The sequence below is a fragment of the Teleopsis dalmanni genome, chromosome 2 (genome assembly GCF_002237135.1).
Source record: "Teleopsis dalmanni isolate 2A chromosome 2, ASM223713v2, whole genome shotgun sequence".
In the NCBI taxonomy this organism is placed as follows: domain Eukaryota; kingdom Metazoa; phylum Arthropoda; class Insecta; order Diptera; family Diopsidae; genus Teleopsis; species Teleopsis dalmanni.
Window position 1 is genome coordinate 215,875,938 of NC_051847.1, and position 18,076 is coordinate 215,894,013.

At 30.7% G+C, this 18,076-nt stretch overlaps 2 protein-coding genes across 2 annotated transcripts; both read right to left on the reverse strand.

Annotated features, from left to right (window-relative positions):
* Window positions 1-1,366: 1,366 nt before the first annotated feature.
* Window positions 1,367-3,452, reverse strand: LOC119684732 (probable cytochrome P450 12e1, mitochondrial). The gene is made up of 6 exons (XM_038098836.1): window positions 3,371-3,452; window positions 3,126-3,237; window positions 2,803-3,049; window positions 2,626-2,742; window positions 2,093-2,540; window positions 1,367-2,026 (listed from the first exon to the last, which is right to left on the reverse strand). The coding sequence occupies exons 3-6, from the start codon at window positions 3,018-3,020 to the stop codon at window positions 1,442-1,444; spliced, it is 1,368 nt and encodes a 455-aa protein (XP_037954764.1). The 5' UTR covers window positions 3,021-3,049; window positions 3,126-3,237; window positions 3,371-3,452; the 3' UTR covers window positions 1,367-1,441.
* Window positions 3,453-5,238: 1,786 nt separating this feature from the next.
* Window positions 5,239-7,406, reverse strand: LOC119676721 (probable cytochrome P450 12e1, mitochondrial). Its single transcript, XM_038087977.1, has 6 exons — window positions 7,299-7,406; window positions 7,139-7,238; window positions 6,634-6,880; window positions 6,439-6,555; window positions 5,899-6,349; window positions 5,239-5,837 (listed from the first exon to the last, which is right to left on the reverse strand). The coding sequence occupies exons 1-6, from the start codon at window positions 7,404-7,406 to the stop codon at window positions 5,253-5,255; spliced, it is 1,608 nt and encodes a 535-aa protein (XP_037943905.1). The 3' UTR covers window positions 5,239-5,252.
* Between the last annotated feature and the right edge of the window lie 10,670 nt (window positions 7,407-18,076).

Here is an 18,076-nt window from a genome sequence, read left to right on the forward strand (position 1 = left end):
ATAAATATCGTAAAACATTATAAGTAAAATAATAAGATAAAAAGTGAATATTAGTGTTTCAGAGAAATGCAGAGAAACCATAAAAAAATATTTAATTTAATTTTTTATTGTTTTTGTTTCATGTTATTTATGCATTTTGTTTTGATCTCTCTTCGTTAACATAAAATTCTCACACATGAATGCTATGTTAAAGCTTGCAGAAAAGTAACATTCGTCAAGGCCGCTTTTATATGTAAAGTTATTCTGTTAAATAACATTTGAACATAACAGTGAACTGTTATGCCTCAATTTCATTACTTATAATAAATAAATAATAAACAAATAAATAATAAATAAATAAATAAATACACAACAAATACATAATAAATAAATAATAAATACATTATAAATAAATAATAAATAAATAATTATATAATAAATAAATAATAAATAAAAAATAAATTATTATTATTGGTTTTATAAATGTTTTTCACATATTTTATTATATATGTGTTATATATGTGTTTTTTTATAAGTAATATAAAAAGAGATTGAATAATATGGATGCTGTTTTTTCACGAACGTTAAACATATTTATAATAAAATTTCATCAGTGTCAATATTTTTAAATAAACTATTTTTATTAATATTAAATTTTTTATGAATAAATATGGTATCATGGTTAAATGTTAAGACTGGATATCATTTTGGTTAACTTCTATAGCTAAGAAATTGCTGTTACTTTAGTTGATGTTAGACTACGCTTGATACTATAGTTCAAGACAGTTAAGCCATTTAACTTAAACATAAAGACACTTATTTAGTCGTAAACTTTTATAACCTTTGAGGTGTAGTCACTTTTAGGAGTAGAATTTGTTGAGTGGCGTCGGGACGTAGACACGGCTGATTTTGAAGTCGTTACGTATAAATGGGACAATCCCCACCTATACGCCATTATATCGTCCATCTGTTTGCCTGCTCTAATGCCTGCTCTAATTTTTCCGCTTAATCGCGGTTGATTTCAATTTAAATTCCACTCATACCAAAATCTATTCGTATTCCTAAATAATCGCTTTCCCTCTCACAACACCATTACCAATCCACATCCAAACCCATATATACGTCTTTGAAATCCCTTTAATGTTATCTGTCTTATAGATCCTTCCGTGCTACAACAACAACATAGTTTTGACCAACTACGTATATGTATAAGTAAATAATTATACATATGTAAGTGTTTGTGTGTACTTTTTACTTTTTTTAATTGAATATTTTTAAGTTGAGCGTAGCTTTTAATATTTTTAATAGATTTACTCATGATAGAAAGTTTTCGAATCAACGCTTTTGTTCGCATTGTCTTTTATTTTTAATTAAACTACATCTTAGTTTGATTTAAATTTTGTGTTATTTTTATTTTTATTTTTGTTTGACATTAGATCAGCTCAACCTCTTCCAATCTGATTTATTCTTTTCTTTCCTCAAATTTGAAATTCAATGGCTTATTTGGGACTACAATCATTTTCTGCTTAAACAAATTTTCTATTGGATGATTAAATTCAATAATAAAATTCCGCACCAGACGTGCAATTGTGATCTCCATTTCTAACTCAACCACACGACGTCCAGCACAACTACGAGGACCAAAACCAAAAGGCAAATACATAAAAGGCCTAACTATATCACCAGCGTACTTATTGTTGAGATCATTACGTAGCCAACGTTCCGGTATGTATTCCTTAGCACGTGGTACATAATCCTCATCACGCATTTGTGCATTTCCAGCAGTCGTAATATCATTACCAGCCGGTACACGGTACCCACTAAGTACAACGTCATGTGGCAATTGACGCATTGTACCTGGTAAAATCGGATGTAGACGTAGGCCCTCTTTGATGCAAGCACGTAAGTAAGGTAAGTTACTCATATTATCTATTGTTAAACGGGAATGCTTTTCTGGTAATATCGTCTTCATTTCTTCATAGAGTTTCTCCTGTTTTTGTGGATTTTTTGCAAGAACTGCCAGTATGCCAGCTAAAGCTGAACTTGTCTGTAGAGTAAAAATATTTTGTTTTCCAAATTTTAATATTACGAATATATAAGAATAAGAACTTACAGTATCTACACCTGCAAATAACATATCCAGTGCCATTGTTACAGCAATTTTTTTATCTTCTTGTGCTAACTTTTCCAACACACTTTTCTGTCTATTCAATTCTGTTGCTGATCGATTAGTTTTGTCCTTTTCTATTTTTTCTAGCGCTAATTCTATATATTTATTGCAATCATCAAGTATTGCATCTAAAACCTTCATCATTTTATAAAAGCCAGGTGTCTTAAGAATCTTCCAGAATGGAACACCCTCTAACAGAACTACCATATCGAAAACGCTACGTAAGTTACTTATAATTGCTTTGGAATCTCCCTCTAATCCATCTCGATTTATAAGTCCCAATCGAGTATTGAGTGCCACTGCAGCTACTGATTCCAGTGCCAAGCGATTTATTTCTTCCTCGAAACTGTCGGGCATTTCAAGTGTTTTTGGGTTACGTATTTTGCGAATTCTATAATATCAAACAAATAAATAATATTAAGTAAAATATAAAATAATTATAATAGATTTTTTTTAGATTTTTTTAACTATTTTACCTTTCTAGAAATTCATCATTTACATCAAGCATAGTCGTCAAATAGGGCCGCACATTTCTTGGCTGCATAAGCACTGGATTCGCCACCTTACGTACATTATACCATTTCTCTCCAGAACTGAAAAATATTTTAAAACCTTAAAATAGATCACAATTCAATAATTGGAAATTTACACACCTTGCCAGTAAACCGTCAACGCCTTGAAAGTACTTGGCTCTGTGCACTTTTCGATGATAGACAAATGTATCAAAACAGCGACGTACTGGCCATTGACCCTCATTCCGGAATACAACTGAATAGTCATCTGGATTAGACGTCACGTAGAAATCTCTGTTACCAAATAAGCCTGGCATGCGAAATAATTGTCCATATTTCTTACCATACACAATCAACATGTCAGTTATCGGCTTATTATGTAAAACTCCTGAAATATTGACAAAAGCAAGTTTCAAAATACTATTTTTATTGGATTTTTATTGTTTATTTATTTATTTGCATACCACCGGGAAGAATATTACGTACGAGCTCAAATGTACTTGGGCCTGGTATTTCTTCAGATGGGCGTGCACTGTTAAAATCAAATTCTGCGGCAGCTGTAGTTTCTCTCTTATTCTGTTAGAGAGTAATTATATTTTATTATTATTATAAAAACTTTTAAAATAAATATAAATTATTATTTATACATTTTAATTATATTGATGACTGTTTATTTAAAATATTTAATGCATAATTTATGTATTTTAACCTGCAGTTCAGAGGCCGTGCAATATTTTTGACCTACGGCTTCACGAAAACATTTCGTATACCGAAAGCACCTTAAACCGTTCGAGAGCATTTTGCAAACTGAACTGATAGAATTTGCAATGTTAACAGGTTTTACAGTTGAACTTTTTATAACATCAATAAAAGTTCTCTTGGTCTCTCACGTATGTGAATTGTATTAAAATTATTTCCTCATTGAATCGTACCAAAGACCACACTCGCAAAATGCAACTCCGCTGTTATTGTGCTGCTATTAACAGTATTATTCTTCTTGACTGTTTTTGGATTCCATATATTTTAACAGCAAAGTCTAACAGTGCCAAGATCTACTGGAATGAAGTTTTCACAATGTTGTGGAAATCTTCTCCATTCATTCCTAAGAGGTGGTTTAGTGAGTTAGTGACCTGGTATTGAAATAGAAAAGGTCTTGCTTTATCCATTTTTCAATATTGTGCACCTATTATATTGGAGTCCAAGCTATATGGCCATAACGAATTATAGAAGAGAGTAATCGAATAAAAAGTAGAGGTTTTTAGAAACACAAATTGCAATGGTTTGAGCACAGACTGCGAAAACCATGCCTATATCTTATCAAACATATCTTCAAATTAAACCATCAGGGCATACGTTGTGTAGAAATACTGGAAGAAAAATGATTAATGTTGAACTTACATCAGTCATATAGCATAGAATAGAATAGATATTGACACAGTAGTAGAGGATCTATACTACATGCGGAATTATTGGAATAAAAATGAAGGAGAAGTAGAAATGTAATACAAAGGAATAGAGTCTGGTGGTAGTATAAGCAATTTGCAGTCAAGGAATAACGTCATAAACGTGAAGAAGAATGTTTAATGTTGAATTAAGGATAGCACAGGATATGTAGAACGACATCAGTCGTATAGTTTACACGCGCAGTTATTGACAGAAGTAGTTATTACGTAAAGAGCTAACGACATCAAACTTACCGTCCTACATAATATGTGGAATTACATCAGTCATATAGCTTTCAATAACCTGAGATTGAAGTTATTGGATTATGGAAAAAAATAAGTAGAAAAAGGGGAAGTAAAAGGTATGTAAGACAATAGAATACTGTCTGGTAGCAATAATAGAACTGAGAGATATTAAGATTACACAAGAATGTATAAAATCTTGATAGCCACAAAAAGGGAACCCTCACTTTGACCAAATAAACTTGATGGTACAGTTCACAAAATATCAAAGCAAATGATCAATCTAACGTGAAGAGAATAAAATAGTCTGAAAGCAATTGTGCTTGGAAAACAATACTGGAGAATACAAAATAGAGATTGTGGTGAATAGGGTTTTGTGTACAAAAGGTAAAGATTGGAATCGGGAAGTTTAGTAATGATAATGATAAAATTTTTTTATGAGTCTTTTCATTCAAAAAGCTTTCAGAACTGCAACATTGGTGAGTTTTTACTTTAGCGTGAAGTTAGATAAAGAATTGCCTAAATAAGTTCAAGAACGGATGCATGAAAGCATAGTAGGTAAAGATAATACCTTTAGATATTATCCATTAAAAATTATCCATTAAAAATGCATATAGAAGATATCTATATTTCACTAAAACGACTATTAATTTATTTATTTTAGTTCGATTTATATATATTTGAAATACAGCAGTTGGTAACGTAACTTTATTTCTTAATTTCTTAATTTTATGTCTTATCTATTATAATAGGTGAATATAATAATATTATATTTTTATAACATTATAAAATATTTTTTATTAATGTTTTGATATTTTAATTAATTGAAAAATAATATAATAAATGGAATATATAACATTAGCATTAACAGCATTGTTAACATTACATCACATAATAATCTATTCATTAATTGTTTCTTTCTTCAAATTTAAATTTCAATGGTATATTAGGAACCATAATGAATTTCTGCCTGAAGGCATTTTCTATAGGATAATTGAATTCAATATTGAAATTCCGCACCAAATGTGCAATTGAGATTTCAAGTTCCATGTCGACTATGCGCTTTCCTACACAACTGCGAGGCCCATAACCAAAGGGTAAATACATAAACGAATTAGCTGTATCTCCAGCATACTTAGCAGCCTGCTCATCTCGCAACCAACGTTCCGGTATGAATTCTTTAGCATGTGGCACATATTCTTCATCACACATTTGTAAATTTCCGACTGTGACCACATCTACACCGGCTGGTATGCGATAACCACTTAATACGATCTCGTAAGGAGTTTCGCGCAGCGTACCTGGTCCTATAGGATATAGACGCATAGCTTCCTTAATGCAGGCGCGTAAATAAGGCAGATGATTCATTTTCTCGATTGTCAGTTTAGAACTCTTCTCCGGTAATATCTGCTTTATCTCTGCCAATAGCTTAGCTTGTTTTTCTGGATTCTTAGCAATGCAAATTAATATACTTGCTATTGTGGTGCTTGTCTTCAAATATAAATAATTTAAATCAGATTTAAAAAAATAAATGTATTTCTTTTATACTTACTGTATCCACACCAGCTAACATCATATCTAACGCCATGACTACAGCAATTTTTTTGTCTTTCTTTGCTAATTTCTCCAGAACACTCTTCTCCTTACCTGCTTCTGTTGTCAGTTTTCCACTTTCGTCGTGTTCAATCCTTCTTAGTGCTTCACTGATATATTTATTACAGATGTCCAGCATTGTATCCAGTGACTTCATCATTTTTTTATATTGCGGTGTTTTGATATATCGCCAGATTGGTGGTTGTATTTCCAAATCATAGGCCAACTCAAACACGCTTCGTATTGTCTCTATAATAGTTTTCGATTCTGCAGTATGACGATTCTTATGAATGAGACCCAATTGTGTGTTCATAGCCACAGCAGCGACTGATTCTAGTGTCAACCGATTGATATCATCCTCAAAGTCATCAGGCATTTCTTGTGTGCTAGGATCGCGTATAGTACGTATTCTTCAAGTTTGTTTGTTTTTTTAAATAAATAAATAAAAAATAATTTATTTATTAAAAATAAATTTTAAATATTTTTTTTTAACACCAACCTCTCCAAAAATTCATAGTTAACATCGAGCAACGTGTTAAAGTAGAGTTTGGCATTCTTTGGTTGCATGAGTATTGGATTCACTACAGTACGTACTTTAGCCCATTGTTCACCAGAACTTAAAATATAATAAAATATTTAAAACATTTTATGTATATTATAAAAATATTATATATAATTAAAGCAGTCTACTAACGATGTTGTTAATCCTTCTACGTCCTCAAAGAATTCTGGTCTATGCACTTTTCGATGATGTTCTATACAACTGAAACCTCTACGTATAGGCCACTTGCCTTCATTACGAAACAATACAGGGTAGTCTTTGGGATTAAGTGTTGCGTAGGTAGTATTATTTCCAAACAATCCTGGTATTCGATATAAATTACCATATTTTTTGGACAGAATTAAAATCATGTCGTTTAAGCCTTTTTTGTAGAAGAGACCTATAGATGGAAGAAAAATGATAGAAGTGAATTAATTTAAAATAAAGTAAGGTTAATTGTTCTTTAGGCTAAGCTATCTATGGTAAGCAGTGAAGTGCGTCTTCATGTGGCGGATAAGAGAATGCTTTCCAGAGATGGATGGTAAGAAGAAAATCAATTATATGCAACAATATCAACTATATAAATTTTATGATGACATCGTTATATTGGTCGTATATCTAAATTAATGAAATTTATTAATATAGTTTTAACTCTTACCTCCTGGTAAAAATCCACGTACAAACTCCAGTTTGCTGGGACCCGGTACTTCTTCACTTGGTCGTGCATTTTTTAAATTGAATTCTGTGGGCTTGCTTTCCTATTAATTTTTCATACAATATTTTCATATTTTTCTTTGTAAATGAATTTAAAATTTTACATTCAATTCAGCTTGAGTTCCATAATTTTTACATCCAATTTGTGTTACAATCCATGGAGATCCGATATTACTGAAACGCAGACTACGTTTTACTTGCTTCGACAACATTTTGCGTACTGAACTCCGGGTCTCTCATGGTTGATTCAATTGTAAAGTATTTCTGTTTAACTGATAATTTCTTTGTTTGTATGTTTTTTTAGATAACAGAGGCGTGGGGACAATGCTTAGTCTTTAAATGTTAGGGGATTTGAAAAAGCATTTGCCTAAGAAGTTTTTCTTAAACTATAAGGGAACATATTTGTTTGCTTTTAGGAAAGGATAAAGATATGTCTTGTAAAGGGTTAAAGGTTTATTATAAATTTTTCTATTTCAAGGCTTTTAAGTTACAAGTGTAGTTACAGTATTTTGCATTTTTTCAAAGATATATCTTTGCATATAGGTTGGATTTTTATGTTATTAGTGTATACCTTAATAATTCGTATATTTTAAAAGACTTGTCTTCGCGATGTAGGTTTATTGAGCATTTATTTTATTAGTTGAATTAGTAGTTAATTTTTCAACAATTTAATTTTTCAGTAATTGTTTTGCTCTAAAAGGGTTAACATTATTCATTCATTTGCATTTGAAAGGCATGAAATTAAAATAAACATTTATTAAATTTATTTTTAAGTCAATTAAAATGAGATTAGATTACCTTTTGAGGTGCTATCAATAAAACTGTCGATACTCACTTACGTATAAGATCTTGGTGACTCATTCACATAACATTTATTTCAGTACTATACCAGAGACATATCTCTATGCAAATATATATCTCTGATTGTGTTCTAAATAAACTTAGATATCTTATAGTCTGCTCAGATAAACTGTTAATACAAAATTATGGATACACAATAACATTAGACCTGTTATGTCTAATACTGAATGTTAATAATAAGATTATTTTATACATTTTAACTTATAAAAATATTTTTCCCCACGCACTTGTGTTGTCTCCTACATACATACACTTACATATATGAGTATAAAATGTAAAATATATTCTTCAATAAAATTTTACATTAAATTTTTCGTTTTGTTTTTGTTTTCATCTTTGTAAATTATTTTAATTTTTTGTTATTTTGTTTATCAACTTATTTTTCTTTATTATTTTCTTAATAAATAAAAGAACAAAGAAAAGAGATCAACAAACTTTCTGTAGACAAGAAATGTTAAGAAATTGCAACATTTTCTGTAAAACTAACAGCGTTATGTTAAGCTAATGTTATGTGACTGTTATAAAATGTTTCTTTAGAGGAAGAGTTTGTTAACATTTTTTAGTTTCACTACAAAGTTATTTTTATAACAGATTATATCGTAATCTGGTTAGGACTATCCAAATTTTGAACTCGCTTATTAAATCGAATTTTTTTCTTTGTTTGTAATAAACAAACACCTTAACATTTTTAAAATCTTTGAGCGGACAGAATTAAATTTCACGCAACACGGAACCATTACTAAATTTTGATGCCCCACCCAGATCACATTGTCACTAACTTCTTTGAAAACTATTTAGTTTTATTAGTGATCTTCAGTACGTTCTTAGCGTAGCTACTCACCTAACTAGTTTAGATTATCTTTAAATAATCCTTTATCATGCATGTACCAAAAAATTCTGTCTTAAATTTCTACTAAATTTGTCGCCTTAAATTTTTCACCTTTTGCAATGAGGTTAGCAAACCTTAAAAAAGAAAAAACAGAATTCCAAAATTGTCTGCTGAATTCGTATGTGCTGTCAATGGCACTACATTTAAGACTCTTCAAATCTGACAATTTCATATGTTAACGTAAAAAATTTCTTAGCACTTTTTGAAAACACAAACAAACCCAACAAAATCCGCAAGAGTAGAAGGAAAAAGTGTGCTTGAATTCGTTGCATGACACTTGAAATGAAAATTATACCACAAGAGGATATTAAGCCACACAAAGCAACAACAACACGCAGGAAAAGAACCCAGGAAGCAAGGAAGCTCACAACAACATTAACTAAAAATGACAATTTAGGAACGTTTTCTTCATACGTGCGCTACTACACGTGCACTCGAACGGCGGAGGAGTGGGGAGGTATGTTGCAAACATTAAACTTTAGTTGCTCTATGTGCGTGTGTCCTCAAAAAGGACAACTAAGACTTTTGGTCTGTCTGCATATTTCGTTGTATCCTTGCATTGTATAAGTTGCTTTTATTGACATTAAATCGCATGTTAAGTGTAATTTTTACTTCAATCAAAGTGTGTACTTCGATGCGATACTCAAGATTGAAGTGCCATACAATTTGGTAACGCATCCTTTGTTGTTGTTATTGTTGTTGTTATTGTTGTTGTTGCTGCTGTAGTTATTATTCGAGTGCTGTTTTGTTTGCAAATTGTATTATTTACGCAATAAATTGAAGTGGCTGAACAGGAATTTGTACTTGAAGTAAGTTTTTTCTGTTAAAGTTGGTGGATCTAGCAAAAGTACTCTGCTGTATAAACTTCAAATCGAACAAAAAGAAATGTGTTTTCCATATATGAAATACCTGAAAACTTTGAAATAAGGGGCACTTATTAAGAATATTAGACGATATCGGAAAAAGCTTTACAACAATTCAAAACTAATAACTAGTAACTGTTGTTAATTTTTTTCAATTGAAAGGCCGTCTTTTATTGCAAGAGTGGTTTTTATCCCTGCATACATAAAAGATACTAATCGAAATCTTCTTTAAACCAACAATGACATTAACCAAACTCGCTTAAGTTGTGTATTTGCTAATATAAGTCTTAAACGCTTAAAAAAAATTGCTTTTTTAAATCAAAATTTGTTAATCACATATTATTGTTCGATGTATGCCTATTAATTATATAAATATTAAAATAATTTATAATAAAGAAAAAAATAAATTGTCTCAAAAGTATATTTCCTTTCTTTATATGCAGCCTAAAAATATGCTTTTAGCGATTGCATATTGATCTTGATAACATAGTACAGAAGCTTTGAAACTATAAACAGTTTGAAAGATGTTAGGCAGGATAACTGATACAAGGGGATCTGCCTATTCACATGGCGCTATGCAGATATCTTTTAAAATATCACTGATTATCATTTGTATAATATCTGGTATGAATGCATACTGACTTTTTCATCATTTACTTCCGAATTTTATAGACGTTTTCATTTTTCGTCGACCAAAGTGAGTTGAATCGAATTAATAGATGTTATAAACTTGTTCGGTTTCCATTGATACCACAATTTTATTACTAGTTTGGGTTCAAAACTCACATTTACAAAAATAAGATTGTTTATTAATAATACTGGAAAGCTTTAATCTATGGAATGCTTTAGTTATGTTTATTAAACTGTGATATGCCGGAATATTAACATCTACATTTTCTTCTTTAAATTGGGGAACTGTAAAGATTTCAATAATAAGAGTTCTATCTTGCTTAAATCTTTATTGGTTTCTAAGTTCGGGATCTGTGAAGATTTCAATAATAAAAGAACTAATTTAAACATTTAATGTCTGTTGTTAAAATTTTTGTAAATAATTTTTTACTAGACATAGCAACATCTCTATAAATATTGCTTAAGCGTTTTCCTATGAATTTATTTGAAGCGGTAGTTGGAGAAAGTGGACCTAGAATCAAAACTTAAAGGTAAACCATGTCTCCGATCAATTGAGAAGGTATTGACCACACTTGATGTACGTAGCTGGAGAAGGTGCCCAATCAGTAAAGGCGCCTGAAGAGATATGTAGTATCATGTCGAAATCCGTCAACATTTAGTTATGGCCTTTTAAATAAGTAAGTACGTCTTTTTATCCAATTCTATGGTTGTAACTGTAGAGACCTACTGTTGATCTGGAAATTTCTTTGAAGTTTTCTTACTCTTCGCACTATATTATTTTATTTGTAATTTGGCCAAGCCAAGTTGATGATTTCTAAGTCAATTTTAAAGCACAAAACGGAACTATTTTGAAATATAGCTTTCTGTTAGTATTACTAACGTCACACAATGTGAAAGGTATTCTATAGTGCTGTTCACATTATTCGAAGTTTTTAAAAATTCGAAGTTCTTCGAATATTCGAATATTCGCATTTCAACGAAGTCTTCGAAGTTGGAAAAAACTTCGAAGTTTTTGTGAATTTTTGTTCTCGAAGTCTTCGAAGTTTAAATGTAGTGAAAAACTTCGAAGACTTCGAAGACTTCGTAAGCAAAAGGTGAAGTGAGAGCGCACAATGCAAACAAACGTGCATCACACAAATTATTTGAGGGATGAAAGCATTTGCTTCGTTTGTACGGTTTTATGTTTTTTGTTGTTATTCTATGCAGAAAATTAAAAACATGTTTTTTTGTTTTATTATACCATAAAATTATTTTATTATTAATTTGTATTATATATTATTTTTAATTTGTTATTATAAATATTTTTATATTAAATTAAAAATTGACATTTAAATAACTTATATTTATTATTTATATTTAAAATTATATTTTAAAGTTTTTAATTAATATTAAATACATGAAATTTGATTGAATTTCTTTTATACACTTTTGTATACACTAATTTTATTTATTTTAGTTACTTCCTATCGATATTATTATTCTTTCTAGAAAAGGGATTTAAAAATTTTCATAAACGTAAAATAACTGTAATACAACAAACATTCAAAATTTATAATTCAAAATTAAATTGCGCTTACCTGCGTGATCCTCACAGCTCATACAGGTCATAATTAGCATTAATGAGCGAATACTCATTTTCATAACTATTTTTCAAGGTTTTAATTTGTGATTTTTTTAAAATGAAACTTTTATAATTTCCTTACAATAAAATCATCAATATCAATTTTTGCATATTATTACGTATATATTTTATATTAAATTAAAATTTTTCTAATATGGTTTTTTTAATATATATAAATAAGTTATTTAAATGTAATTTTTTATTTAATTATATATATTTATAATAAATATTTAATATAATATATTATAATACATATTTAATAATAAAATAAATTTTATGTAATAAAATAAAACAAAAAAACATGTTTTTAATTTTCTGCATAGAATACCAAAAAAAAAAAAACATAAAACCGTACAAACAAAGCAAACGCTTTCATCCCTCAAATAATTTGTGTGATGCACGTTTGTTTGCATTGTGCGCTCTCACTTCACCTTTTGCTTACGAAGTCTTCGAAGTCTTCGAAGTTTTTCACTACATTTAAACTTCGAAGACTTCGAGAACAAAAATTCACAAAAACTTCGAAGTTTTTTTCAACTTCGAAGACTTCGTTTACTATTCGAATATTCGAATTTCTTCGAATACTTCGTAAATTCGAATATGAACAGCACTAGTATTCTATATGTCTATCGATATTCAGCTATACAGACAGATAAAATATTTTATTTATTGTCTTGTTATATTGGTTGTAAGGTTGTCGTATATATTTTAAAGTATTTAAAGTGTATATTAAAGTATATATTAATTAAATTTTTTATGTTTTAAGTCTACAAAATTTGTTTCACAGTAGTGCTCTTTTATATTGAAGATTGGTGCATTCACCAAGCTCGTTACTAGACATTTACTTTGAGAGGTGTTTGTCTATTGTTGGCCTTGTACTCATGATTTCATATTTAAGATGAAGTTTATAGTCGTAAAATATGATTATAATTCATTTTCTGTGTGTCTCTTTGATTCTTGAATGGTCTTTAAGATGATAATGGCTGATTTGTTTTTACTACGGTAATTACATATGAAAACGATTGTCTTTTCGTTACTCTTTACTTCTCGTTTCATTCTCGAAATGGTTCTTAAATAGAATGGTACTGAGTTTTTTTTATAATGGTTGTAAAATATGTTCATGATTGCATCCACCTATCTAACTTTGTTTATTCATATGATAATTAATTAACCAATTATGTTTAAATGTATTAATGTTTGCATTCAACTTTTGATTAATGGATCAGTTCTTAAGAACCCGATGATTGAATTTTTTTCAGAATTCATTTCCAAGGGGCAAAATTTTTAAAGGATCTTAAGAACTTATTCTAAAGTTAAAATTTTTTGATAAATTAAAATTTGATATTTAGTTCCTAAAAGTATGCTTTAAATTTAACTGATCTGTTTCTTATTTCAATGCACTCACTGTCAAACTGTTTTCGATATTATTTATAATTTCATTAAAGTTGTTTATTTTAGTTGTTAACTTTTTTGTTACTTTTTTCAATTTCTCTTCAACTTAAATTTTCTATTTTATTTTCTTATTTACAAAATTTTTTATCACAAATGACACACAAACAAGTATTTTACATAAATTATTCAAAAGTATTCATTTAGCATCGAATAAGACGAACTTTGCCATTCGATTGCACTTACATGGACACTATAACATATCACATACACTGACACACCAGTTTACACAGCACAGCTATAACATTATTCTTTCATTCTTAAAAAGGACTTGCCTTATCGTCTCATTTCAATGCGATATGTCCTGCATTTTATTTTGCTCCTTGTTGCATTATTAAAAAGTTTTTCATTTCCTTCAGTCCTGAGTCCAGTTGAAATGTCAATTCTTGCAATTGAAGTACATAAACTTTTACTCTTGCCCATTCGCAGGACTTTTGTTGTCCTTGCCCGTTTGTGTGCAAGGCTGAAGGCATAGGACTTCGTTTGTTATGGAAGAAGTAAACTTTTGTATACATTTTTAAAGACAAAAATTTACAAATAAAAGGTTAAAAAAACAATTTCACAAACTAAATAGCACGAAGGAAATGCATTGCATGAATGCTTGAACGAATCAATGAAGGCATGCATGAATGCCAGAACGCCAGTATGCCAGAATGCAAGAAGGAGCAGTAGTTGCAGTAGTTCCTTTAAGATAACCAAAAACAACAAACAAAATAAATGGAATTCATTACTTTTTTTTTTATCTTGATATTTTCGAAATTTATTTATTTTGTTGCGTGCGAAGTTTTTTCTTCTTCCGTTATTGTTCCATCAATTTTTTATATTTTTCTATAATTGGATAATATATAAATTCTGCATACTTGTTGAATTTTAATATGGAAGATGAAAAATTTAATTCATACTTATAAGACAACTAGCCTTTCTCGATAGTAATACTAACTATACGATTTAAAAAGTCATTTTAAACAATGATATATTGTATATGAAGAGCAATCAGTTTCAGATTCTTGATTTAACAAAACAGTTTGAGTGGCATGTGTTGATCAAAACATTCATTCAATGTATCATATCATTAATTTAGGGTTTGCCATATTGCAATATGCATTGGTGAACAACCGCTGAACACGTTGAAATTTTTTATAACTTACTGTAAAGGTTTTCTCACCGATTACTGAGCTGTCATTCTGTAATGTTAGGGACCCAGCCAAGTTTATAGAACTGTCAGGTTTTTTTTACCTTTTCCTTTACCTAATGGGGGAGTCGTTACCCTCGTTCGGCGTTGAATGCATACTGATCTAAATCTATGTACATACCAACGTCATTCCTGTGGTACCACAATGGGTCATCATATGAGCTCAAGTAGGCTTTTTGGGATACAAGGCCGCCACTCCAACCTACCTACCTACCTACTGTAAAGGTATTGAATCAGTAATAATTAACACTGTGCATTAAATTTTATACAGTGTTGACCGTTCATACTTCGGTCAACTAATTAGCAAAAAATCCTAAATCAGTGAAATTCACAAGTAAATATCAAAAGACATACAAAATCACTGTATGTCATATAACTTGTTTTGGAACTGTGATAATTATTATGTTTCGGAAATTTTAGCAGCAACCTTGAGATCTACTGTGCCCACTTCTTCCCCTTTTTAGTTTATTAAAGTGTAAGTTTTTGAATGGAGTGCACTGGTACTCTTTAAGTGCTCAACTGTTGATTTAGAATATTCCTCCAAGTCCATCCTTACTTAACAATTGTAATGAATCTACATTACAGGGTTCTTCCTCTGACATGAGATGCCCATTTCGATACTTCTTTCGTTTTTATATCAGTGTCGGTGAAACTTCTCGTGTTTTCAAACCTAATAGCAGGGTTTAAATAATGAAAACAAAAATTTAATTGAAATCACAATCATAAGTGTGTACCTAAACGATTAATTTCGAAACCACAAAATGTATAACCCTCTGTCTTAGAAAAAAAACTCCATTTCTTAAATTAAAATATCAATTTAACTCAATTTAATTTATAAAAGGTTCCTTTATTTATAAGAACTCATCCATCCTGACCTCTTTTCGCATTTTTCCTATGCCTCTTTTATACGATGTCTCCTTGAAAAAATTTCAATTTTTCATTTTTTTTTTTAATTTCAAATTCAATTGATTAAAATCCAATTCGATTAGCAATGCTTTGATAAAATAAATTAAATTTATTTACGCGCTCGCACGCTATTAACACCGCATAAGCATTGCACCGCAATCCAAACAATATCCTGCGAGCTTCATGCATCGTCCTTAGACGGGTGCGAAGGTTACGAAATTGCAAAATTGCTATATCGTCGTATTGAACCGAGGAAGAAAAAAAGCGAATATTTTTGTAGAATCAATTTCAAGAAAAATAAATGAAATATGCATGGGGGTAGCAGTCCTTGCTCTACCGTCCCTGCTTTCCTACTTCCAGTGTTTACATTACGCATTCTGTGCTCTGCTTTCTGTGAAGGATTCATTCACATTGTAATTTCATTTGCACATCGCTTGGCTTAAAATAACAAAGTAACTACGACTTTCCTTGGAAGAACTGTGAAGAGCGAAATTAAAAGTTTTCTATATTTTTTTATTCATCTCATTTTTTTTATTTGTTATTTTTATTTGGCAATGACAAACCATTAATCATGTCCTGTCACTTAAATGTATGCATGACTACGATGCGCTTGAACGCACGCATTTGCTAGGATGATTTTTTCATTGCGTTGGGGTGCGTTAAGCGTGCATCTTCTGGGCACGGGAATAATGTTAAGGAAATTAAGAAAACCAAAGTTAATGTAAATGGAAAATTCAATTGCGTACATTTTCACAATCGCAATTCTTTTATGGAATACGAGTGAAAACCAGTTGCAATAGTAAAATAGTATTCTGATGATAATATTTATTCAAGTGAGTCAAGGAACTATTCTGAACTAAGTTGCCAATGTAGTAGGTAGCTGATGTGATCTTAACAGTCACAATAATGTCATTTAATAATAGTTTCAACTAATATTTTAGATAACTTTGGCGATAATATGAAGAATGATTTGGATTGACTTGTGGTACAAACAAGTCTATAACTTCGATACCTCATCCAATAACATCCCAGAAAAATTTAATCAATATCGGTTTGATGGTTTTTCCGTACATTCAGAACAAATGAATATATATTATAATGAAGTAAATAGATCGATAGAGGGTCAATTATCGCTTCAAACACCTTTTTCGTTTAAGTATAGTCATCCATTCTCACGACTTGACCAATCCAACAAAGCCGATGGATGTTAGATCGCTTAATGATATTAGTATCGTGATAAAGCTCATGGTTTATTCAAATGCGATAGTCGTCATCAATTCGTAGAAGAATAAAGAGCTTACGAAGAATTTTTTTACCGAAAACTCCCAGTGCAACTTTATTATGCTGTGATCGCGCCTAATGTTCTGTGCCATACAAAAGCGCCGATAAGATGAGCGATCTATTAAAGGTAAGTTTTGTGTATTGATAGAGAGTTTGATGTCCCAATTGCTTATTGAACCCATAGTAACTATTGGCAATGGTAATTCTTCTTCTAGGAAGAGGTTTATGCTAACTAAATCTGCTAATAGTCCATGCACCACACTTACTTCAAGTAGTAGGCTATGGACATATATGTACATAAAATTATAGTAGACAGAATACTACTTAATATTTAATTAAAAGATTTGATAGATGAATTGCAATTTTTAGTAGCATAGCTTTTATACAACATTCCTTTCCATTTAACATCCTGTAATAACATTTCCTCATTTCTTCTTCTAAATGGGCGTATTTACAACGCCTACTTCAAGACTTCACCTCTATAAATTGGTAACCTGAACTACAAACGTTTTTCCTTGTTGGTCATCAACTACAACATCAATGCGAAAGCAACTGACACGTGACACCCAAAGTCATTTCAGTGCACTAACAATACAGTTCAATAGAGTTTTTCTCATTATCCTTACAGGATAACCTCTTCTGTAGATAATTTACACATTTGTATGACAAAAACTTCAATCGGAACATGTCAAAATTACCAAATGTCAAAGTGCAGCACAGCGACGGTCACAGCTAAAGACTCATGCACACATGAAGTGACAGTCAGCAAGGACTGACTATGTAGAAACGAACTGACTGACGAACTCACAAGAGTTGGGGTGGGGGTACATGTGACAATAAGATACGCAAATGAGTTAGTGTCAGAAAACTAATAATGTTATCGCTGCTGCTACTACTGTTACTGTTGTTGTTGGTATGTTTGTTGTTGTTGCAATTATTGCCGCTTTTCAGCTAAGATGTCATGCAAAATTGGAACCAGTGACATTGCTTTTCTTGGCAGTATTTGTACATTTGTGGGTGGCTACTTGGCAACACGATTGTCGCACAAATCTAATAAAAGTGGCCACCTACAAAATTGCATAACATGTCTGCATAATTCCGCTCCTCCGTATGGGAGATCATATGTACGGCCAGCTAACATGTCCAAGTGTCATAAACTACGTACACTGGCACAAGTACGAGTACATTTGCGC